Source organism: Aulonocara stuartgranti (genome assembly GCF_965226115.1).
Source record: "Aulonocara stuartgranti genome assembly, chromosome: 20".
Taxonomy (NCBI): domain Eukaryota; kingdom Metazoa; phylum Chordata; class Actinopteri; order Cichliformes; family Cichlidae; genus Aulonocara; species Aulonocara stuartgranti.
In genome coordinates, this window is record NC_138956.1 from 3,861,650 (window position 1) to 3,886,890 (window position 25,241).

Genomic DNA, 25,241 nt, shown 5'->3' on the forward strand with positions numbered 1-25,241 from the left:
TCTGTAATCCCGCTGTTTCATCTCCTTATTAAGCCCTAACACTGCTATTATTAATTCACCGTGTCAGTTTATGGTTACTCTTTTTTACCGGCGATGTTTTATTTATGCAGCTTGACATCACTTCTCTGACTTTCTGACTGAATTATTCATGTCGGATAACAATTAATGCGCGTGTGCTCACGAGGAAGAGGGTGCAACTCTTTCCATTTTTGTTGATTTGTTTGTCAGAACATCACCTCATCACAAAGTCTTGCTGTGTAACACTGATGTAATGGTTTTTGGTGTCTGCCCTGGCAGCTTTACTTTTTCTTCCTTTTGCAGGAGTGTTGTTAGTTCCCCTTTGTAAAAGCAAAGGGGAACCCTAGAAGTGGCTTTAGAGAATGATGGAGGCGTGAATGTGGTATTAAAGAAAATTAGTGTAATTGGACTCAATAAAATGCCTTCTGCAAGCTTATGCATGCCCAGCACAATGTGAAAAGGTAAAGAAGAAGATAGAACCTTCTGATTTTTTTATTCCTGTTCTGATCTCAATGAAAGCTACTAATTCAGATGGCTGTTTGGTAGCATGATAGATGGGATGGTGTGAGGTAATAGAGCAGTAAATACAGATTCTCAAAGCTTCTTGTTCACGTCTACCTTGTCTTGTCTCTAGTTTGGGAGAACAGAGGTGATAGACAACACGCTAAACCCAGACTTTGTCAGGAAGTACATCCTGGACTACTTCTTCGAGGAGAAGCAGAATCTGCGCTTTGACGTGTGAGTTATTCTATTTGATCCATTTCTCTGAGGACACACACTGAGGTTTTTTTTTTTAGTTATGCCGCCCTCTTCTCCAGTTCTTCATTTATTTCCAACGCAGCATCTTCTTAACATCCTCTCCCTTACCGTGCTTCCTTGTCCCCCATCTATCTCATCATCCCTTCTCCCCTTTTTCCTGCCTGTCATTTTCTCTCAAAGTCACTCTTTTTCTATCTTCTCTTGCTCGTCATCAGCTTGAGTCTCTCCCAAGGAATTATTCATTGGTGCAGTGTCTCAGTAGTCATTCGTTGAGTGGAGATTGGTATAAGGTGATAAATATTTCATATAAAGTTTTATCCTTAATCTTCCTGCTGCTAAGAAAAGCAAATGTCTGAAAGCAAGTCCCATAAAACTCACAAAGACTGCTGTCCTGGCGTTCCTCTGTTGAAAAGGTCTGACTAGTGAAAGGGTCAGGAAGGTGCAGCTTCATTTTGAGGTCTCCCAGAACAGAATCAGGATAATTTCTCCACCCCCTTCTTCCTGCAGGATTGGAGATGTTCTTACAAAAATCCATATCCGCCAAAGCATGAATTCCCTGGTGGACTAGGATGTTTCCTTCCAGGACTGCACTGAAGGTCTCTGAGGAGTTTTAGACACTTAATGAATTAATTTGGTGCAAGACTGGGACAGTAAAGGAGGGAGTGCACTCCCTCACAATCTGTGTTACTCATTTACTTCTCTCTTTTATCACAGAGGTGGGAGGCAGGGCGTGCTCAGATTTAATTACTTTTCCATTAAGTTTGACTGGCAGATGCTCCAAACCCACTCTCCTTTGGTGGATTGTTTCAGTATGTGCCCCCTGGCAGAGAGTGGAAATTACATTCATAAACTATAGAATGACTTCCTTAATTAACTGTCACATTACTGCTTACGTGTTTCTTCCCCCCTCCCCATTTTTTCTTTTTTTTGGGCTAGGCGGCTCTCCCCCGGTGTGTGATTGACAGACAAAAAGTGTCCACACCGCAGTCACTTTCCTTTAATTAGCACCAGCACAAAAAAAATCTTCTGTTGTCGTGCCCACGCACTAACCTCTGCCATTTGTGGTCTCTTTGTGATTTCAGGTATGATATTGATTCTAAAAGTCCAGATCTGGCAAAGCACGTAAGTGAAAAACTTTTCTAAGAGTCGGGAGCTCAGCTTTACTTCATACACAACCCTTTAGTCGTCAGTGCATGTGATATTTAGGTTCTATGCAAACCAAAGTTTGTAGCATCTAAATGCTCAAATATATTCAGAAATAATGAGTGAATTGTGCTTCATCTGCCAAAATGTTGTTTGTTATTATTATGACTTTTTTTAGTCTTTCATCAGCTAAAATGAGCTATATTATTCCTCTGGAGCGATAATAATCAAACTTTCATTTGCATCTGGCATAGACTCATTACTTTTTTTTTCTTTTAAATGAGAAATGAAGCATTGCACATCATTATCAAAGCTATTCAACACATTTCCCTGTGTGCGCCGTGGTGCTCTTTGCAGCTGCGAATTTTGATTTCCAAGACAGCCGACAATTTTTCTAAACAGTATCTATTTATTTTAAAATGGCAGGACTGTCTGAAAGGCGAGGTCCTTTGTTGTGCAGCATACATTCAAGAGAACAGCTCATTAAGGTGAATGTATGTTAGTGTCGTCTTTTATGCTGAAAGCTTTGATAGATAAACTCATACAATGCAGACACAAAACAATATATTTGCAGCACTTGGTTTGCATACTGCCAAAATGCTCATCATCAAATATGTCACGTGACGCTTTGTTGTTGCGCTTTTGCATTGTGCTCCATACTCTGGAAACAACCTGTGTGATGTGTGTCTCCGTCACCTTCCTTCTTTTGCGCTCTTTCGCTCTCCTGTTCGCTTCCTGTGAGGCTCTGTGACTCTTTACCCTCTGCTGTTCTCATTCTGCCTCTCTGCTCTCTCACATTTTCACTTTTGCTCTTCTTTCTCGCTCTTGGTTGATGACAGTCTGGTATTTGAGTCATGTGTCTTCTGTTCCATGATATGCTCTGTTGTGTCACTGCTGCTGCCTGGTCTCTCTCTCTTCTTCCTCCTCCTCCTTCTTCACCCCGGAAGCCAACCGAATTTAACGTACGTGTCTGCCTCAGACGTCCTAATTAATAACTGTACAATGCTTACAATTATGCTTAACTCCTCACGGCCTCTCCTTGTTACCCCCCGTGATCCATTTGAATGTTCCCATCCTACGTCTCTCTCTCGATCCCACTTTATGCCCTCCTCCCCATGGCAGGACTTCCTGGGACAGGTCTTCTGTACGCTGGGAGAGATCGTGGGCTCACCTGCCAGTCGCTTGGAGAAACCGCTCGGGTGAGTGGAGATTTCACAGTGTTCAATTTGCAGAGTTGTGTGACAAGAATGGCAGGCTCTCAGTGTTTTTTAAATGGAAGTAGACAAAGAGCAGTTTTAATTTGGAAGTTTTCAGATATGAGATAATGAAAACTCAGTGCCACCTCTCAGCCTATTCAATCACAGCATGGCTCTTCTGCTGGATTTCATCCATGCCAGCGAAGCTGACATCTCCCTTCTAGAGCCATCTTTATTGTACATTACAGTGCGAGATTAGACCAATGTGCTTGGATGGGAATGGGTAATTGAACATGACCAGGGGCTTCCACAATACAATTACTGTCATTAGGGAGGTGATCTAGCTCTAAGAGTGGATTGAAGTCAGCAGGAGACACATGACACTATCAGCTCCTTAGTGTAAACTGGGAAATAAGAAAGCCTGAAGCACTTGGCACCCACAGACCTGTGTGCAGCTCTTTGAGTTATGTGTCTTTTTGAGAGTGCGAAGGAGGGTTTGACACACTGTGAAGCCTGTGTTGGTGTGTGAGACCACGAGTGCAAAATATATGCCTCTATGTGAAGTATGAGGCGGTGCTGGCCCCGGCAGCGGGGGGGTTTGTGAGAACAGCAGGGCTTTGGTGTCGACCATGAACTCAGCCAGGGACCGGGGGTTGTGGATTACAGAGCTCGGTGCCCTTCGGTGTTGAATAAGAGGATGAGCAGGATCAAGAGACCGTGTTCACCAGTGTGCTGTAAACTAGGCTTCACATAAACTAGGCTTCACACCTCACATCAGAGACAGGGAGGAGGATCACGAGCCCCAGGCACACATGATGGAGAAAAGTATTGATTCCACAACCTCAGCAGGGTACCTTGATCATTGCTGAGAGGGTGATGATGATCATAAGTTTGATGTTACAGTCCACAATTTATTAGAAAGTCAAGAAATGAGCCCCTGTGAAAACTTTCACTTGGGTTGCTATTAGCTGTTCCTTTCAAGTTTGGAAGTAACAATTCACGAAGCGCAAGAACAGTGAAGGTTTCTTTTGATTCTTTTCAACTCCATGACACTCAGTTAAGGGTGCAGTTTTCATCTGCCCTCTTTTTTTATTTGAATAGTTAAATAACGTGCATGAGAAACGTAGTTGTTCTCCCCTCCTGTGATAGACGAAATCCCAAAAGTTGTTTAATGGCTTTTGTGCTCCATTTCCTTGTCATACATCCTAAAGTGACACTGTCTCTCTGCGCCATAGCTTTGAGGAACAGCTCCTGCAGGGACTGAGGAAATCTGTTAGTCATGCTTAAAGGAGCCCTCCCAAGGCACGCTGCATTCAATGACCTGCTTAAGAAGCACATCAGCACCCCTTTCCCTATTTTCCAGACTTCATCTTTCATTTATTCGTCTTCCTTCCATCTACCAGATTCTTTTCTTCTGGCTTGACCCCTTTTTTCTTCATCGTGTTCTTTATTCCTTTTGTTCTTCCAGACCTCTCCCTCTTTTTCTTTCTGCTCCAACCAGCACGCAAGCACATATCAAAGCCTAAAACTTACCCAAAGTTTAATCCAGTCATAATTTTGATTTTAAATCTAAAGGCAATTCTAACTCCTCCGCCTCCCTTTTTTAAACTTTTTTAGGACCTAACTGCGTATTTACAGATTCATATGCAATCAGCTTGGAAGACATGTGGCTTCAACTCTTTCCTCTACAGCTATACAATATAGCAGTAGTATTTTACTGGCTGGCAAGAGGATAGAGGCAAGCAATTTTGGCATTTTCACCCATGCTGACAGATAGTAGAGACAGATGGAAAATATGGATAGAGAGAGAACATTGACACTGGAGATGAGGAGTAAAGCTGGTTTGCCAGCCGTTGACATTTAGCCTCGCTTTCCCAGTATTTGCATAGCTGAAAAACTATAGTCAGTCAGTATTCTGACAAAGATAGCAGGCTAATATACAGAGTGATCTCCTTAAAATGAGAAATATGAGATTTTATCTATAACTGAAAAAACTGCATATAGGTGCTTCACAGTTCAGTTAAATAAAATATAACATCACATCCTTCCCTCCACTTGCCAAGGGTGCAAAACACCCGTGAACACTTTTGTTTCCTTTCTCAGGGAGTGCTGCTAGCTTGAGAGACACACATATCTGAGTTAAGATTAGCACATTAATGCATGCTGCTATATAGAAAGAGAGTTTACAGAAAATCAAAATGCAAACACAGTAATATACCTTATGTGTCGTGTCCGTCATTCATACTACTGCACACAGAGGTCCAACAACTCCTGTAAAGGCAGTTTTATGGAACAGACCAGTGGTTCATTACAGACATAGTGGTACAAATACTTCCGTTTATAATCTGTTTTTAATGAGAGGCATGCATCAAAATTATTGGTGCAGGAAGAAATGTCAAGCTGAGTGACTGATGGGGTGAATGGCTTCTTTGAAAAAAAAACCCCCACATGGGTGCTGTGACACAGCTTTCTTAGCTTTGATTGTTTTTGTGTTGTTGTTGTTTTGCCTGCAGGAACAAATCACAATATAGTTGTGTAGGTACCATAATAATAGTGTTAATTTAAAAAAATAGCTGTAACCTTTCCTGTCGGTATGGTGAAATATACCACACACAATATGTTTGTACAGCATATAAATGCAGCACAAGATTAGCATGCTAAACCCATTAGTCTACCCTTACTGTGCCCTTCTGCTGCATGCTTAAAGCTGGAAATGAACCATAAGGAAGAGTACGACTGCCGCGGGTGTGCCGATCAACCCACACAGGGAGGGAGGAAAGCTGGAAATATACAAAAATAACATATCAAAGGCATGCATGTGGAACTGAATAAATTGAGAGCTCACATAAAAGCTCACCTGACCTGTTTTCCTGTGGGAAAACCAACGCTTCAAAGGAATAATGATGTTTTTCCAGCACTGAATACAGAAGGATAACTGACAAAGAAAAAAAATCTTTACACCTTCTGATAGGTACAGTATGTTGCACTTCTCATGCATTTCACACATGAATCTGTTCTGTGTTAGCTCCTCTTTCTAGCTGCAGTTATAAGGAAATGAATAAGCTCTCTATTCATTATAACTATTTAAGTAAAGACAGAGGTACTAAGTTCGTCAATTCAATGCTGTAACTCACTGTTTACATGTACTTACCATTTCAAGTTTAGCTTGAACTTGGCTCATTTATGACTGTCGAACTCTGACGATGTTCCTGATTTATCATAAATGTACTTATAGCCATGCTGCATACCCTTTAATGACTTTTTTTTGGCTAAACAGACTGTGCATAAAAACATCAAAGTCAAAGGACAGGCAGAAATTGCATTAAGTAATCCCATGGGTAGGGCTAAAAAGAGAAAAGATGAAAGTGTAGTTAAACTGATAAATTTTCTCTTGAATTTTTACTTGTTTTGATGAAGATATAATTTGTTTTGAGCGTCCTTTGATAAAAGAAAGTGTAGTACTTGATCAAAATCTCAAGAAGTTTGATCTCAGATTTGCTGATAATTAATTTGTTTTCTCTGCTGTGAGAATATGTGGCTTAATTAGTGCGGTGGCTAATGTGCCACACAACACGTTCATGTCTAACCTGATTTGTGATGATAATAATTGGTGATTATTTAAAATAATTGTAATCATTCTCATATGGGAGGTGCAATGTCAAAGCTGTTATTGTTTTCCCCTCGTGAGTCAGAGTGTGTGCGTCATTGTGACGGTGTGGTAACTGGAGATACCTAGTTCGTTAGAAAACACCACAATGACAGTTTTACATACTTTGGCAGGCGTCTATGTGTCCGTTTGATTTTGGAAACAGGAAAGCATCTCAATCAGGACAGCTCAGTGTTTCTGCCCCCAGAGTTTTAATTACTGATGTTAAAGCAAATGCAAATGCAACTCCTGTTCAGCAGCCTTGGGGACGAGTTCAGGGTTGCTTGTATTTGAGAGGCTCTACTATATCTGGACTCCAAAGTTTCCTGGGTGGTATCAGCAGGCATCATGGTACAGACAGGCAGGAAATGGAGAGCCCAGGAATGCCTGGAGGCATCAGAGTCCCAGCTGAAACATAAGCTTTTTGTGTTCGCGGTAACATCTAGTCAGGCAAAGGACAAGTGGCATCAAAGAAGAGCGGAACAGCGTGATGGTGGACTTGCAGCACCAGGTTACATGGATATTCAGCATACAGTGCAGAATGAGAGCTTGTTGACTGACAAAAACCCAAAAAGATCGACTCACATGCATATCCTCTTTGCTATGAAAGCAAGACCACATGCTAAAGACCATCACTGTTACCATCTCCAAAACCAAGGCCAAGAGCAAACATATCTGCCAGCAGAGACTGGGAAACTGCTACAATCTCAGCCTAAACCTGCAATGTGGCTGCTCACCTCAGCGTCAGACTTGGAACTGGATCTGGAGAGGTATAGAAACTTCAAAGAGGCCAGACAGGGCACCTCTATCAGTCTCCTCCATGCAGTTGCTCCTATTAGAGCTCACAGTTCCCTGGGAGGAGCACATGGAGGAGGCAAATGAAAAAAAGAAATCCACATATCAGGAGCTGGTGGGGCTCTGCAGGAGGGGAGACTGGAAGGCATGCCGCAAGCTTATTGAAGTGGGGGGCAGAGGATTCACAGGTTGGTCACTGTGGAAGATCTACATGCTACTCAACATCACAGGGGCTGAGAAAACGTGAAAGAAAGAGCCTCCTGTTGGCTTTGGATTAGGAGGAAAGTTCCATGCGTTAGTGCTGCTGGGACACAAGCCAGGGCCTCATCAACCCAGACTGGTTTGAGTGTATTTGATGCTGAATCACATCACTGAAGATATTCTAGGTCATGTTATTGCAAATGCAAAAAAACTTCACCACAAATGTTAATCTGTCAATCAGTACAGACTTATCAAATTGCGTTTGTCACATGTTAAGTGATATCTGATCACAACAGCGCAACGCAGATGTTGAAAGATAAGCAGTGAACTGAGAATATGTTTTTTTTTAAATAAAGCTTAGTTCTGCTTTCATCAAATCAGCAATCCTTTAATTTACTGAGTTATCTCTCTGTCAAAACAAGTCAAAATTCAACATATCAAAAAAACATTGTGTCAGTTCTCTAATTGAGTTTAGGACTGAACAGATATTCAAGACAACAACAGCAATACACTGATGCAATCTAGCACAACAGCAATAGGATAAAAATCTTTGAAACTCTAAACTTTTCATATCTGTTGCGATCCGGTTTATGTTTTCACATTTAATATTTAATAATATTTAATATTTTTGTTCATTTTCAAAAGGCTAATTTTCATCCGTATCTCTGGTCAGATCTTAAAAACCAAGGTTTTTATTAGACTTATATTCCATCCTTCTGGTCACCGGGCATCAGTGCACGTTGGGGTGAAAAAACACTGTAACTGCAGTCCAACTTATTTCAGTGTGCTAAAAATCTCATCTTTGAGCAGAACTGTGTCATCTTGAAGTTTGATGAAGTTGTACCTGATTATTAATTCACTGAAACAAATATGTTTGTAAGCAGTAGTTGCCGAGCCCCTTCTCTTAATTGCTTTGCAGTCTTATATGCACACAGGCTGTTTGCAATTATAAAAAAGGCAGATCGTGTGTTGAAATTGATAGTAATTTACTAAACAATGGGTCCTTGATTCACACAGAGATGGCCTCAGGCTGCATTACTTTCTCTGTGGGCTGCTCTCATCAGCAATAATGCTGAAAAGAGGACCAAACACTGAGGCAGACAACGTGAAAAATAAGACTGGTAAAAGAACATACAATAAAATAAAATAACAAAAATAAACAAAGAGATAAATAAACTTCAAAAACATCTAAAAACTGGTATCTAAAACAGTAAGTATGCTGCTCACCTCTTAATCTTTGAATTCACATGTTTTCTGTCCCATTGCCCAACGACTATAAAATCACCGCCCATTCAGTCTTCCTTTATAAACATTTATAAAGTGGAAGCGTTGGAACCATGTTAACCCTGCCATGAAGTGTCAGCCCACATCAAGTTACAGAGAGGGTCTGTAACTTAACTCTGCTAAATCAATAATTGCCAAGTTCCAAATCTCCTCTCACATTAACATCAGCGCAATGACTGTGTGCCAGGAGCTTCATGGTACAGGTTTCCATGCCTGAGCAAGTGCTGTAGGTGTCCCAGTACTTTTGTCCATATAGTGTGTGTTTGTTTTTCAATAGAAAATATGAGGGGATTTTCATACTTGAACTTGAAATGGCTCCAACGCTCCAATAGCCAGCAGATATGTCTGTGAACCTCTGCTTGGCTCATCTGGTTTAGTGCACATGATTGTCTCTTTGTTGGAGGAGCCAATAAATAGCTTCCTATTCAGGTTGTCTCTGCATTCTAATGTCGTTATGACAATACGATCTCTGCTCGAGGGATGGATTGGGTGACGGGTCAGTTAGAGCCACAGATGAAATGGTTTCTAACAGGGTTCTTTTACATAAGCTAATTATGAAATGCAGCATTATATTGTATTCAAAGTTAACAGTTGAAATGTATACTAAAAGATCAAATACGTAATGTCATGCCCGCAATATTATTTCAAACTGCTGTGTAAACTCGCAGAGTGCGATAACTTACCATAAATTTACTCAGGGAACACTGAAACAAAGGGCATTACTTGTCTCATCTTGACTTCAGAGACTCACAGTTCTTTGAAAGTTGTTGGTTAATGTAGATGGCTGCTGGCGGCGCTTCCTCTGAGATGAAATAAAATCACAGATTTAAATAATGAGTGGGAGTGAGAGAAGTTTATTTGTTAGTGAAACTGAAAATCCCTAATCCAATTATTCTTGATACTGTAGATGGGTACATGCAGCCAGGTACAGTGTTTCTTTAACTTTTAGCCCCCCGTGTTTGTCTGTTTTACTTAATTGGGAGGTGAACTGTTCTAGACGGCTTATACTAATCAGCATTCTCTGCCTCGGAGCATCACACACAATTAGACCATTCTGCTGCCTTGCTAAATGCCAATTTGGGCTCTAAGGCTGAGCACTAACAAGAGTCCCTCTCTAATAATGTGTATTCCTGCTTAGATGTATAAAAACCCCAACTGTGCTGAGTGTACAAGAACCCTTTTTGTCCGATGAAACAGGGATTTATTAGGTACCATTTTGCTTCCATAAGAAGCAAAAAGCCTCCCCTCTCTGCAGCGCAGCTCTCACAACAAACTGTTTGTTTGCCTTGCCTTCCCACTTATTCAGATAAATTGTCAGCTACATTGCTCTGTTTATGACTCTTCAAGGACTTTGGAAAATCTCTGCTTTGTGCCTCCGATGAAAGGAAATGGTTCATTTATATATATATATATATGTATATATATATATATATATATATATATATATATATATATATATATATAAGCGGAAGGAAGGGGGCCGGGGACTGGTGAGTGTCAGCACCACAGTCCAGGATGAGACAACGAACATCCAAGAATACATTGGGAAGATGGCCCCAACTGACCGAGTGCTCAGTGAATACCTCAGGCAGCAGAAACCCAAGAAAGAGGAGGGAGACGAGGCACCATCATGGAAGGACAGGCCCCTGCACGGTATGTACCACCGGCAGATAGAGGAGGTGGCTGATATCCAGAAATCCTACCAGTGGCTGGACAAAGCTGGACTGAAAGACAGCACAGAGGCACTAATCATGGCAGCACAAGAACAAGCTCTGAGCACAAGATCCATAGAGGCTGGGGTCTATCACACCAGGCAAGACCCCAGGTGCAGGCTGTGTAAAGATACCCCAGAGACAATCCAGCACATAACAGCAGGGTGCAAGATGCTAGCAGGCAAGGCATACATGGAACGCCATAACCAAGTGGCCGGCATAGTGTACAGGAACATCTGTGCGGAGTATAACCTGGAAGTCCCGAGGTCAAAATGGGAGATGCCCCCAAGGGTGGTGGAGAATGACCGAGCTAAGATCCTGTGGGACTTCCAGATACAGACGGACAAAATGGTGGTGGCTAACCAACCGGACATAGTGGTGGTAGACAAACAGAAGAAGACGGCCGTAGTGATCGATGTAGCGGTTCCGAATGACAGCAATATCAGGAAGAAGGAACACGAGAAGCTGGAGAAATACCAAGGGCTCAGAGAAGAGCTCGAGAGGATGTGGAGGGTGAAGGTAACGGTGGTCCCCGTGGTAATCGGAGCACTAGGTGCGGTGACTCCCAAGCTAGGCGAGTGGCTCCAGCAGATCCCGGGAACAACATCGGAGATCTCTGTCCAGAAGAGCGCAGTCCTGGGAACAGCTAAGATACTGCGCAGGACCCTCAAGCTCCCAGGCCTCTGGTAGAGGACCCGAGCTTGAAGGATAAACCGCCCGCAGGGGCGTGCTGGGTGTTTTTTTTTTTTTTATATATATATATATATACCCTGCTTGTTATAAGTATTGTCTCTTAAAGCTCTGCAGGTAATAAGGCAATAGATTGTTGTCTTAACACTACTAATAGTGCAAGTGCAGGCAAGGGCAGTGGAGGTTTTGCAGTCAGAGCAGACAGTGTTAATTTCTGTTATGACCACAAGCTGTGTCTGCTGCAAAGGTGAGAGAGCAAACTGAAAGGCACTCTGTGTTGCTGATCTATCTATTCAGAGGCTGAAAACAATCTGTCGGTGCGCAGATTACAATCAGAGGAGGTCAGGGCAACCCACTGCAACATCATATGAATTTCATTACATGTGCTCAGCGCTAGATGAGGGGGCGAAAGGTGGCTCAACAGTAACACTGCAGGGAAAACAGAGGGCAGAATGAGCTGTGAGTTGATATTACCTACAGTCATGGTAAATAGAAAATACACCCTTAATAGTATGGTTTTAGTTATTGCGGAATAATAAGAGTAATCGACATATTCATTTTATGATTATTTATGTAACAAACTAAGTCAGAAGCAGGTGCTGCTAATCAAATTCACTTGTTTAACTGAAGGTCTGAAGCATTCAGGTGTGTGTTAACATGATTCCAACAGGAAAAGACGTCAGTAAAGGTCTTAAACTTCCATTGTTTTCATTCAAATTCTGTTGTTTTCATTCAAATTTCATTGTTTTGATTCAAACTTTGTTCTGTTCATTCTAATTCCGTTCTTTTCATTGAGATTCTGTTGTTTTCATTCAAATGCTTTTGTTTTCATTCTAATTCTACTCTTTTTATTCAAATTCTATTACTTGTTTTAGAATTCTGTTGTTTTCATTTAAACTCTGTTCTGTACATTCTAATTCTGTTGTTTTTGTTCAAATTCTGTTTTCATTCAAATTTTAGTCATTTCATACTAATTCCACTCTTTTTATTCAAATTCTATTGGTTGTTTTAGAATTCTGTTGCTTTCATTCAAACTCTGTTCTATACATTCTAATTCTGTTGTTTGTTTTAAAGAAGCAATTGTTGCTGCCCATCAGCCTTGGAAGGTTTATAAGACCATTTACAAAGAGATAAAGATTATTCACTAGTGGAAAACATTCAAGTCAATTATTATCCCTTCCATGAGTGGACATCCCAGAAATTTACCTCATGCAGTGCTCAGAGAAATTGCATCAAATTCAGTAGCTACATCAGGCCCTACAGGCCTCAGTTAGCATGTTATATGTTCTCTAATTGAGTTTAAGTATAAGTTAATGACTTTACAATTAACAACAAGTCTGGTTTGGGAGGGTTGCAGGAGAAAACCTCTTCTCTATAAAAAGAACATGGCAGCAGAGCTTAGGTTTACAAAATATCATCTGAACAAACCACAAGGCTTCTGGTACAAAGTCCTATAGACAGATGAGACTGAAGTGGAGATGTCTGGCCACAATACGCAGTGACATGTATGAAAGAAAACCAAGCACAGCATTAACACCTCATACCGACTGTAAGCGTGTTGGTGGAGTGGTGATGATTTGAGCTTGTTTACCAAAGTATTCTAGAGTCAGATGTGAGGCAGTCTGACAGCTGGAGCTTGCCATAAATTGGGTCATACAACATGGCAATGGTCCCAAACACAGCAGCAAATCTATAACAGAAAAGGCGAAAAAGAAAAGAATCAAGGTGTTGCAATGTCCAGACCGTAACCTGACCTTAAGAGAGCTGTGCATCCTCTAATGCGCACAGAGTGGGCCAGAACTTCTGCACAACAATGTGAAAGACTGATAAAGTCATACAGAAAGTGATTACTTCAAGTTACTTAATTATCCCTGAAAAAATGATTCAATACACTATTTGACCATGAGGTTTGCTTAGTTTTTTATTTGCGGCTTCTGCATTTTGGCCTAATTTTTGTTAAATAACTAATGACCGGGTGGAAACCGTCATGTTTTGTTGTTCATCTGAAGTTGCATTTATCAAATTTTCAGACCTGGTTAGGATCAAATAAATTTTCATTATATCCTGATATGTAAAACCTTAGAACTGACACAGGGTGTACTTTCTTTTTTTTCTGCCATGACAGTAGTTTAAAAGTGCAATAAAATGCATTCCAAGTATAAAAGCAATGGAAATTGGGCATCTTTCTTGGCGTTTCCTATAGAGATGTTCTTTGCTTGCTAGGGGGAAATTGAAACTGACTCGTTATGCTCTCTTGAAGAGTTTCTGTTACTGGCAGAGCACGGGGATTAGAGTGAGCTCGCTGTCATGAACAGGTTTTGCCTTTAGACTGAGAGAGAAAGTTTCCTTCTGACTGACAGCTGCTTCTTCTCTTTTGCTGTCAAAACAAGCGATTTTTAGCTTGCAGGTGGTTGATGACAGCCTCATTTATTCAAAATCTCAATAAAGCAAAGATTGTTATAGTAATTAAAGCCTGCGCTGTTATTTATGCAATCAAACCGTCAACACCAATCTCATTACATCACTATACTCATAGAATGGAATACAGTCTTAATTTAATCAAATTTCTTGTTTAATTAGTCACTATATAAATTACACGATTAGCTCCATTGAGGGAGATTGTGGTGATGGTCTTTACCCGTCAGTGGTACCCAGTGAATAACACGTGACTGGAGTAGTAATGGAACGAAGGATGGCAGGTTCATGGCACCATGCGCCATCGGTAAAATGTAAACACATTTTTTCCTTGTGATGGTTTAATAATATCTATTAGACATTTTTCTGTGCCACAGTTTTTGCCGTGTTTACCAGCTTTGTGCTCATTCTGACAGAGCCTCAAAAAGCTAAGCACAGGTAGCCTGTGGCTACCAGCCTTGAACACAAACAGCATCTCCTCCTGCAATACCTGTAGGAAGGAGCTCCTGTCTGAGAAATACAGCGGGTATTCTGGTGCCCTTTTGAATAAGCCGTTGCACTTTTCATCCTCTTAAAAAAATCTTGGGAAGGTGAAGGATTATGGATTCTTATCGGTATATGAAGATCAGAGGGATTAGTGGTATAATCCCATTTAAACCCACAAAGAGTTTTGGCAACCTTGGCTAATTCTGTTCAGCTATGATATGCCCACTGCCCCATATGGTTACAGTGGCACAAAGCCCGATTATCTGCCTTCCACCCATCTCTGCTAGCCTTTGACTCGACTGGAACTCGTTAGATTTGTTCATTTATATCAGTCCCCTTGTCATCCAGGCAGATTTACTAAATTCACTGACCTGGACAGTCGCAGTGAAATGCAGTTAAACCGATCCTTTTTTTTCTTGCTGTGCTCGCACCTAACCTTACTGAATAATTTGTTTTAAGTGATTAATTGCCATTTAGGTGTGAAATTGCAATATAACACTTCTTTGCACGATAGCAGTGCAGCCACTATGCGTCACAGGAAAAAAATATATGCAGACCCACCCTGCAGAAACTGCAGTGTGAAAAAAAAATCGCTTTCTTCTTCTAGGACTCTCACTCATGTTGTTGAGCAGATAACCCTCTCTCACTCTCTTATGCGTGACACGTTGCGCTGTCGTTAAATATCAAGACCATCCCTCATCCTAATGACCTAATGTGAACGGCATCAACAATTGCTTCCTTCTCCCTCTTCGGACTTTAATCTCACCATCCTCCATCCACCCGACCTCCGCACAGATAGGTAATGGAGAATACAGGGATTGTGAATCACTATTTCATGACAGCAACTGCCTCTAGATGGGAAATTATAGAGGCCATACATTGAGCCTGAATATCCATATTATAATATGTCATGCCTAATAATCTCTGATGCTTGCGTTTTGGAGGAATAAATGGTTCGCATACATGGTTCCCTGGCAAATAGAGACACCCAGTACTCTCATCGGTATTCTGCAGAACAGCAGTATCAAAAACTTTGGCCAAGTAATTGTAGTAATGTTGAAATATGCTGCTTGATCTCTCTCCATTCAGTTGATCAAACAGGGGTTCTGTCAAGGCAGCTGTAGCTAACCCTCTGTTTCAGAGCTAAGAGCATGACAGCACTTCTTGCCTCTGTTTCTTTCTGGGTAAAGGAAGCTGCTGTGCTACAAGGCGCTATTTCATTTCTCTCTCTATTTGTTTCTCTTCTTCATGAAGTTTTGTTTGATCCTGGGGGATTCTGTGGAAAAGGAGGAACAGCAGACATGATGCTAATCTGACTTTAAAAATTAGTCCTGCTGAGGTTTCTGCACTGGACTAGAATTTAGTTGGTCAGGCCCTTATGGTACTGTGTCTGCTGAGTGCCAAGGGAAGCCTGTAAGTGACTGGATGAATTATGGAGGACTAAGAATGGTGGAAAGGATCATCATACATACTTAGCATGCGGTTATTGCAGTCACTCACCTGTATTGCTATGCTGCAGGAATATTACCATATTGCATTAATCAGCCTTTTATATTAACAGGCTGCCAGCCTTCTCTGAACAAGTTGTCCACATTAAGACTTTCTGTAACTCAGAATGTAAATGCTGTTATTCCTTCTTTAAAAGAGTTCTCTCTCTGCGTCATTCCCCATTGTTACAGTTTTGGTTACTAAGCCAACTATTTGACTTTTGCCATGTATCTAGAACAATCTCCAGGAATTACTGTAAAACAGAGCCATCTGTGTGCTAGAAAAAAAACATATTCAGGGCAATACTGTGTATTGACATGAACATTCATGATGGTGTAACTTGAAACAGTGAAGGTCTCAAATTGTTGCTGTGCTAAGCTGGGGATTGCCAGGCTGTGAAACATCACAAAATAGCTTCATCTTGTTGTACCGGACTCGTTTAAAAATGTTACAAATGTGTTTTGCACTTACACGACCAACTTGATTAAATCCTGTTGGTTCCCTACAGCTGACAGAATGTAGACTGTGTTCATTGGGGATTTACAGGAAAGAAGGACCACAGCCAAAAATTTCACATAATTTCATCATCAAAGCATTTTCCCCACTGAAAAACCATCAGTATATGAGTGCTGTGAGAATGAAGCCTCCTGATGCAGGACACTTTGTATCACCTGCAGTCACATCGCAGCACGGAGCAGAAAAATTTAGAGAAAAAAACCCCCAAAGTCACGTTTGATCGATAATTAGTAGGAACTGTATTTATCCATTCAGTGCTTGCTTGCTTGCTTGCTCTTCATGTTAACTAGTCATTGTCAGGGGAAATTGCAAACTCAATAATGCATACCTGATTTAAAAGACCATTGCCCTTTTGGTACCTGCTCTCTTCTCTGCCGCAGAGATTAGAGCAGGGTGGTGCATCTAAACGTGCCTGGAGCTGATACTTTACCAATTGCTGGATCTCATTTCCTGGTTTAATAGGAATATCTAACATTATTGTGACCTCAGGGAGATAATGTGACCTGTGGAGCGTGCAGGGTTTACTGGCATCATTGGTTAGAGCTTTACTCGCTTTTCAAGGCACCATCAAACTGCACGGTGGTGACTTGGAGTAAAGCATCAATAATTCAAGGACAGTTAATTCACCCTGAGACGGGTCTCTGTGGACCTCCAAGATAAAGCCCGAAAACTAAGCAGACCTGCTCCGTGAGAGTTCAGTTTTTCCTTTTGCCTCATGAAAGCAGATGCAGCAGCCACAATTCAGTGCTAAGTGGATTTGTGTTGAGGTACAGTACTGTATAAAACTCTCTCAGACCCTCATTTCTTTATATTTTAGTACCCAGGAGCTGGACTTTTTTAAATGTAAAGAATTTGTAAAGTGGTCATGAGCAATAGTTGTCCAGGCTTGCTCAAGGTCTTTCAAAGTTGTTCTTTGAGCATTGGCTGCTTTTTCACTCATTTTCAGTCTATTGCTTGTATCTGAGCACTTTTTTGACCTATGAATATTTCAAGCATGACAAAGGCGCCTAACTCAAGGGATGAACCAGTGTTGTCTTTACATCTTAGACAAATTGGCAAACAGACAATTTAAAATCTCATCTTTAGACACTTTGTTACTAACAGGCTTTTGCAACAACACAGACGTTGTTCCTTTCTTTAGCTGAAAGGTGATTCCCAAAGAACCATTAGCTGAAAACTTTGCATATCTCTACTTTGCAGTGTCCTTATCTGTACCTCAGATAAACAGCAAATCATATTCTTAGGAAATAAGAAAAATCTGGCAAAGACCTGAGAGGAACATTTCTAGTCTGAAATATTCTTAATGGAAGAGTGGCCAGATGTCCTTCAAGCACAAGAGAAGCCTGGAGAACTATTCCTCCACAGCATGACAACTGGTTTTATAGAGCTTTACTTCTTGTGATGCAGTCCTGGCAAACCTGATTGAGATGAATGGAAAACACCTCGTACCATACGTCCTAAAAACATTACAGAAATCTCATGTGCAGGCAGGCCCTGGTTCTCTGATATAATCCAGTTCTGAAAGTTCACTTAGGTTCGTGCTTGAGATTGATGTTATGAATAAAGGAACTTTTGCCATTATAGTCAAAGGCTGCCTCTTGCTTAGCAGTATGTATGTAGTAGTACTGATATTCAGATCAGCTATCACAGCTTGATGAACAAGTCTGTCACAGCAAGTCTGACCTTCTAATGACTGGTCTCCAGCTAAGGCCACAGCAGGACACTCGTGTAATTTCCTTTTTTATCCAGAAGGATGATGGGAGCTGTAGCAGCTGGAATGCTATTGTATGATTGGAAAACAGATATGGTGTATTGCTCCGTGTTGGGTCGAATGGATTCTGCCTTCTTCTCACAGCTTCAGTGGATGCTGAGAGCTGGTTAGATTGGATATCAGGGGAAAAAAAGTCATTTTGTTCCGCTTCAAAAAATACAGCCAAATAACATTTAGGACAAACTGTGAGACTGTCTCTATTTTTGTTAGAATCAGCCACTGGATTGGCAGCTTAGTGAAGAGGTGATGTATGGAAACACAGACATGCAGAGAGCGCCTCTTGTGCTGCGATATGTCTTGATCATCTGCTGGAGCGTGAATCAGTGGTAAACAACTGCAGCTTTAAAGTCTCAATATGGTGCTGGCAATCGGGAATCAGAAGAGCTCGGCTTCTCAGCAGTCTGATATCACACTGCTCTGAAAACTTGGGAGCCTATATTTATAACTTGTTTTTGATTCACTTAAGGTGGAGAAAAAGGAATAATGTGCTCATTAGAGCTGTCACACTGTCATACTAAATTAACATTGCAATTCTATATACTACTGAATTTAAAATACAATTGGATGTGAAAATAAGCCAGAAATGAAGCCTTATTGTACAATTCAAACAAAGAAGAATCTTAGAAACATAAATATTTCTAATTATTGATACTTCTGTCTCTCAAAAAGGTTATTCTTCTTTATATGGCTGGTTCCTTTAGGGGTTGCCACAGGAAATCTTCTGCCTCTATCTCACCCTATCCCTAGTGTCCTGTTCTGCCACTCCAGCCCTGTGCGTGTCCTCCTTCGCTACATCCATGAATCTTATCTGTGGTCTTTCCTCTTCTATCGCTCAGAAGGTGTGAAATCAAACTTGTAGAATAGAAAGACACAAGAAAGCGTTTCAGCTCCACTTAGATGTTTCGGCCCCTTTCCCAAAGATAACCGGATTCAGTGGAATTTACAAAAGAGGATGCTAGAACTACTGACAATTCTTGCTGTTTACTGGCATCATGGATTAGTATAACAAAATGCAACACAATGCCTCTAATTGTTCACCTGCTAACATCTAAAAAATGGTCAAAATGGATCGCTGTGAAAGTTTTACTTGGATGAGAGAAGGATATGTGTTTGTTTTCACAGTGGTATACCCGGGAAGAAATGTGGAACTGTTATCTTGTCTGCGGAGGAGCTTGGAAACTGCCGAGTAAGTCCAAAAAGTTTTAACCATCATACTTTTTTTGTTTTTGTAACTGTTTACACTTTAAGTGTCAGAGTAAATGTTTTGCAGTGTTCACTTGTCTCATGTGAACTCGACCCTTAAGCATCATTACATCTGACTTTAAATGAGCGAATTGTTAAATTGTGACACGTCACTGTGAGATCGCCTGCGTTGCATGGAATTGCTCCATTATCCGTGTTTAGCAATGTTCACGAGTCCGCTGAAGTGAAGTGGGATATTTAATATCCTTTACTCCAGCGAGATATATTGTGCCATAACTGTCCCCATTAAACGAGCAGGATATGCCGTGTTACTTTGCAATTGCGTTTGCCATTTGGAACTTGTGTACATAGTGGATATGCTATGAGGTTGAATAGCTATTTAATGAGACCGCCTTCATTTCAATCACTAAAACAGGCACTTGCTCCTATGTAGTGTGCGTTAATCCATGAGTCTGCGTTAATAACCTGTGTCCACTAATGCCCATTGACTTTCTCTCCACACTGCTAAATGAAGATAGTAAATAATCACATTATACTGCTGCCAGTGGAGCAGGACTTATTGACCGGAACAACCGGCCTCCCTCAGAGGCTGAACAAAAAGCCCTTGAGCTTCTCTGTAAATGTTTTATGATTCCCTAATACATGTAAGCAATGATTCAGTGGTTTCTAATTTCCTGACATACTTGTTTAGCTTAAAAAAGCACCTTGTTTAACAATCATTGTACCTGACTAGGTGTTTTTTTTTTTCTTATTGTTTATTCCCTGACAAATAAAGAGTCTCCTGTTAGAGTGAGACTGATAAGACATGCTGATAATGAAACCACCATGATAAGCATTACTGATTCTGCACTGCTGGATTGAAGTGTCAGTGCTCACAGTCATTGGAGGGCTGCTGTGAGTCATCAGGTGCATTGGATCTGCGAATGATAGGAGTTAGCATCATCAATGCAAAGCACCTCTTCAAGAGGCGATTCAGTAATATAAATGCAAATGATCGTTACTGGTACAAATGATGATTTCCCTTCTCCCAGACTCCATTAGAGAGACACCGACTAGACATGTCACCGCAGACCTGCCCTGTATACACAGAATTTAACCCTGAACAGAAATGTCTCAGGTTTGAGAAAAGAACAGGCAAATGAAAGCAACGACGTACTAAAAGCGTGACTCAGAAGACAGCGCTGTCAGCACAACACCACACCTGTGAATTCTTACAGTCTGGATTGCCACCATCCATCTGGTTGTTGTTTATTCTATAATCCACCTGTGACCAATAAATGGAGGCAGCTGAGTTGCAGCATCGCCCGAGGTAAACACTGCAACTCTTGTTTGGGGAAAGTGAGACGAGCAGAGGGAGAATCGACTGGGGAAGTTCTGCAGGGACTGTGAATTGAGAACTGGGCTGGCTCTCACCTTCGTGGTGGATTTGCCAGGTATCATTAGACAGAGCAACAGCCTCCGCATGGATCAAAGGCTTCCTCTTGGCTGTCGTTGCCTCTGGCACATAGGAGTGCAGAGCAGTGGCTGGCTCGCTTCACATCTTCCACACGGTCCAGCTCTGTCTGATTTAAATAAAAGTAAACCACACAACATTTAACATATGGAAGCTGTAAACCTCAGTCCTGGTTATCAGTTCGACTCACAATTGTTCACAAAGTGGCGATTTTGTTTATAAAACTTGACACCACAAGTTTTCTACAGAGGCTTTTTAGTCTTTACAGAACAGCCTCACGTCCTATGAATATGGAAAAAGTAAATTAAATGAAATAAAATAACACAAAACCTCTTGAATGAATTTAAACTAGCTCTGGTAACATTAAAACCCTGATTACACTAACATTTTTCATTTATCAAGCAAACGTTCTTCACTTCTTGAGCTTACATAACGCTCATCCTTACATTGACAAAAAATCCTTCACCTGTGGCTTACAGTCATAATAGACGAATGCTCGGATGAATGGAGTGATGCGCGAAGCTTATGATTCATTTTGTGATTCACTACAGTCTGCAATCCCAAGGATGTCATAAGCTTGTGTAACATGAATTCAGGCACTGTGTGCATTGCTTTGTATCTCTTTGAATAGACCCACCCCACTCTCTGTAAGTGGCAGTGTGCGTTGCTCTGCCACTTACCCCATGCGGTGATATCTTAGTAGAGCAGAGAAACTGGTAGGAGGATGTAGACTGAAGTCACTATTCCCCTGCTGCTCCTAAACCTCAGTGGCTGAAATGAATGTTCTGCCTTTTCCTCGCTTAATGAGAGAACACTGCTAGGCTCCGATGTGGGTATGTGTTATCCATGCCTAATGAAGGCTTAGGGCACTGTGCTGCCATGATAGTGTAATTGTAGAAGCTGTGTCAGGGTTAAACAGGACAGTTATACTACGGATCTATTTTTTAAGGGCTTTCATATCTGACCTAAGCAAACTTTCCCAACATGATGTGTTAGTTTTAATGCACCAAACAGCACCTTGGAAAATTAAACGTTCTTGTGAAAAAACCACAGAGGGAGAGCTTGACACACTGCAGGTAGAAAATGCAAAGATATTGCAGGCTGGATAGAAAGGTAGGTAATAACTGAAAATGACAGTAGGAAATGAAAATGGATATATAGCAACCCATTCCAATTTCATTGTACTACTGTACTATGTATGACTGTGCAATGACAATAAAGAGTTATCTTATCTTATCTTATTCAGCTGCCAGCGCTGACTGTTTTAATCATAGCTTTACTCTTCACCTGCTTCAACATTTCCACCACAGTGAAAGGATTCAAACTGTGGTGTAATCAGATTAGCTCATTCTTTAAATTGTTCCAGCGCAACAATTTCATTCTTTTGGACTCTAAAACAGTAACTGTATTATTTCAAATAGTTCAAAATAAGTGTTGTTTATTTAACATTGGACCTTGTTGAATACTCTTATTTAGTCCACTCTTCTTTTTAGTGAGCTCCTTGAACAATAGGCAGGTTGGAGTCCTGCATATACAGTTAAAATACATAGCTTCCAGTGTGGAAATATGACGCCAGTGAAGTGTCATTCTATCTGAAGGCCACTAAATAGAAATAGCTGTGGCTGCAAAGAGTCTTCTGGTCCTATAGAAGTCTATGAACATACAGCTCTCTGATGTAGCCTCTGTAAATACTTTCCTGCTAAGTTTATGGACTCACTCAATCATTTTAGATCATACTGAATAGAAAATTAAGTCTATTATGAAAATCTTGGTCATACCAGGTTTTAAAATGTTGGATTATCTGCGGCATGAAACCCGCGCGTGGCTACGCCCACCTTTCATCCTCTTCTTTTATGCCATCTTTTGTACTGGCAGAAAATGAGGACAAGAATAATATCCCCCTCTTAAGGAGAAAACTGCAGGAGTTATTGTACTTTGAATTATGTAGTAGCTCCGTGGTAGTGCTGTGTCCAAGGCAAAAAGTGATGTTTTTGGGGGTTAGCGAGAGGCAGGTCAGTGGCAGACCGTGTCCGACTGATGTGGGTCAAAGCAATCAATAGAGGCCCTGCCCTGCACCATGCTGGTTTAGATCTAACAGCAGCACTTCAAAACCTAAAAGCCCTGAAGACCAGCTGGGTAAAGACAGCTCCTCTTTTTGCTCCTTGAAAGCTTCAATGTCTTCTGGCATAAAACTTTAACAGACTCTAAGATGTGAGAATAAGACCCCCAATTTACATATGTGGTACGTTTGGGGGGGGGGGGGTACAAAGCTGTTAAGAAGGTTTGAACATCATTCAGGTGAAGGTGATGATTGAGATGCTGATGGAGAACACTTTGCAGAGCTTTTCTTCTGATGTGGACATTTACCTGTCCAGTGTGCCCATTATGCAGCTTCATTATTGTACTCTAGAGTGACCACAGGGAGCCAAACTGGAATCAAGAACATTATGGAGCATGCTCTTTGTCTTTGATGTGGCAGTACACATTGAAATGCTGCCTAAATGAGTATAATTATGATAATACCAGCCTTTCTAATGTATCATTAGCTGCACTCACACCCCCCACATGCTTTTGTACACAGGCCCCTCCCCTCTCTGTGTGCAGGGTGTTAGGATCCATTTATGTGCCTCTGTATGGTTACTCTTATTGTTATTTTATACAGCACAAGGTATTTTCATTTGCCGTGTTCCATCTACATTGTTATGCAGGTGTTGCATAATAAAGAAATGGTAATGAATGCATTTGCAGGTTTTTGAAACTAGAGCCCACTGTTTGGATTTGCTGTCCTCTTATTAAGATTCAGTCAGCACTTTGCTTTTAGTTGGTGCTTCAGTGCTTTTATATCTTGGCACACAGCATGTGTACACAAACATCGGGAGGCAAACACAGCCAGTAGCATGGATTTAAAGTATCCTGTACTTTTCCATCATTCCATTTCTCTGACTGCCTTCCTCCTTTGTCTGTAGGATTACGCCACCATGCAATTTTGTGCCAACAAACTGGATAAAAAGGACTTCTTTGGAAAGTCAGACCCCTTCATGGTCTTCTACAGAAGTAATGAGGATGGCACGTGAGTTTGTCTTTCGCATTTGCGTCTCTGTAAGTCAGGGGTGTCAAACTCAAATACACAGTGGGCCAAAATTCAAAACTGGAACAAAGTTGCGGGCTAACGTTAATATTTATTGAAATATATTTATTCCTTCAGATATAAGAATGAATCTTTTCTTATGGACTCAAACACGTGTTTGTTTATATTTTAGAGATGTTTGTTTTAACTGCATCTCCAGGTTCACTATCTGCCACAAGACCGAGGTGGTGAAGAACACACTGAACCCTGTGTGGGAGCCCTTCTCCATCCCTGTCAGAGCGCTCTGCAATGGAGACTATGACAGGTAGGTTGACTGATGATGTACAGGTGAGTCTCATGAAGACAAACAAATATTCCCACACACTCAGAGTTTGTTTTTTAAGGAAAAATTAAAGCGGTGCAGAGTTTTAATATGTGGTGTAGCTCTTACAAAGTGGATCAGGGCTATCAGATTTAGAGCAAATTGATTTTCTAATGTTATTCTATCCGCTGCTGAAATAGACAATTATTACAGGCTGACTAGCACTACATGCCACCTTGCCTGGCTCTTTATTGATTTCTCCACAATCACAGAGAGCCTTTCAGAGCATTGCAGGGTTTCTGATTGGTTTCTCTGGTGGCAACTTCTAGCTTATCTGAATCTTTTCAGAGTGAAGGGCATTGCAGAATACCCGAGGAGCAGGAAGAGTTTTGGCAGGAAGATAAAATAACACGAGTGAAAAAAGAGAGCGAGAGGAGAGGGAGAGTCGGTCTAAAGATGTTGACAGGTGGCTGGAACAACACAGGAGCCCTTCTATGTGTGTTTGTGTGCAGAAGCAGGAAAATGTTTAGACCCAGACAGCCGCGCGAGTGTGTAGAAGAACATGTCAAACCATGGCCTCCGCTACACTGGGTGTCAGCGAAGGTTCGCTGCTTTCAATCCTGTCTCTGTTCACCTGCCCGGAGAAGCTAATTGGGTCAGACAGATGGAGCAGAAGCATGAAAGTATCCTGATTCCCTTTGAGGATTTTGATCTTAAATTGTATAAGTAGAAATGGCCTGGTTTCTCCCCCACAGGCTTTTCTTTTGGACTCCAGTAAAATGCACAGACAGGCTGGTCTGTGCTGTATTTTCTGCACTACCGTCTTTCATTCTTGTTCCCTTTTCTCCTGCAAATATACAGCAAAATTTACAATATATTAATAATGATGTATTGACTATCTCTCTGCAGTCACATTTTTCACCCTCATGAGAATCTGATAAATCTCTTGCAATCATTTGTCTTCGATAGCGATCAGAAAGTGAAATCTCTCCCATTTCCACTCCAACACAACGCTGGTTTCAGAAACTAAAATGAAATTGATTCGAGGATCGAGCTGCCCCCAACTCTGCTGATTA

At 41.2% G+C, this 25,241-nt stretch overlaps 1 protein-coding gene across 4 annotated transcripts in view; it reads left to right on the forward strand.

The window, feature by feature from the left end:
• The window catches only part of cpne5a (copine Va), a 93,879-nt gene that overhangs the window by 34,540 nt on the left and 34,098 nt on the right, over nt 1–25,241 (forward strand). Inside the window, exons 4-10 of one of the 4 annotated variants that reach the window (XM_082517959.1) lie at nt 653–756; nt 1,860–1,899; nt 2,868–2,882; nt 3,043–3,119; nt 19,243–19,306; nt 23,743–23,846; nt 24,064–24,168. In XM_082517959.1, the coding sequence (XP_082374085.1) occupies nt 653–756; nt 1,860–1,899; nt 2,868–2,882; nt 3,043–3,119; nt 19,243–19,306; nt 23,743–23,846; nt 24,064–24,168 (509 nt within the window). Of the gene's footprint in view, nt 1–652; nt 757–1,859; nt 1,900–2,348; nt 2,409–2,867; nt 2,883–3,042; nt 3,120–19,242; nt 19,307–23,742; nt 23,847–24,063; nt 24,169–25,241 lie in introns of those variants that run through there. The other 3 variants (XM_082517960.1, XM_082517962.1, XM_082517961.1) reach the window with 3 other exon arrangements.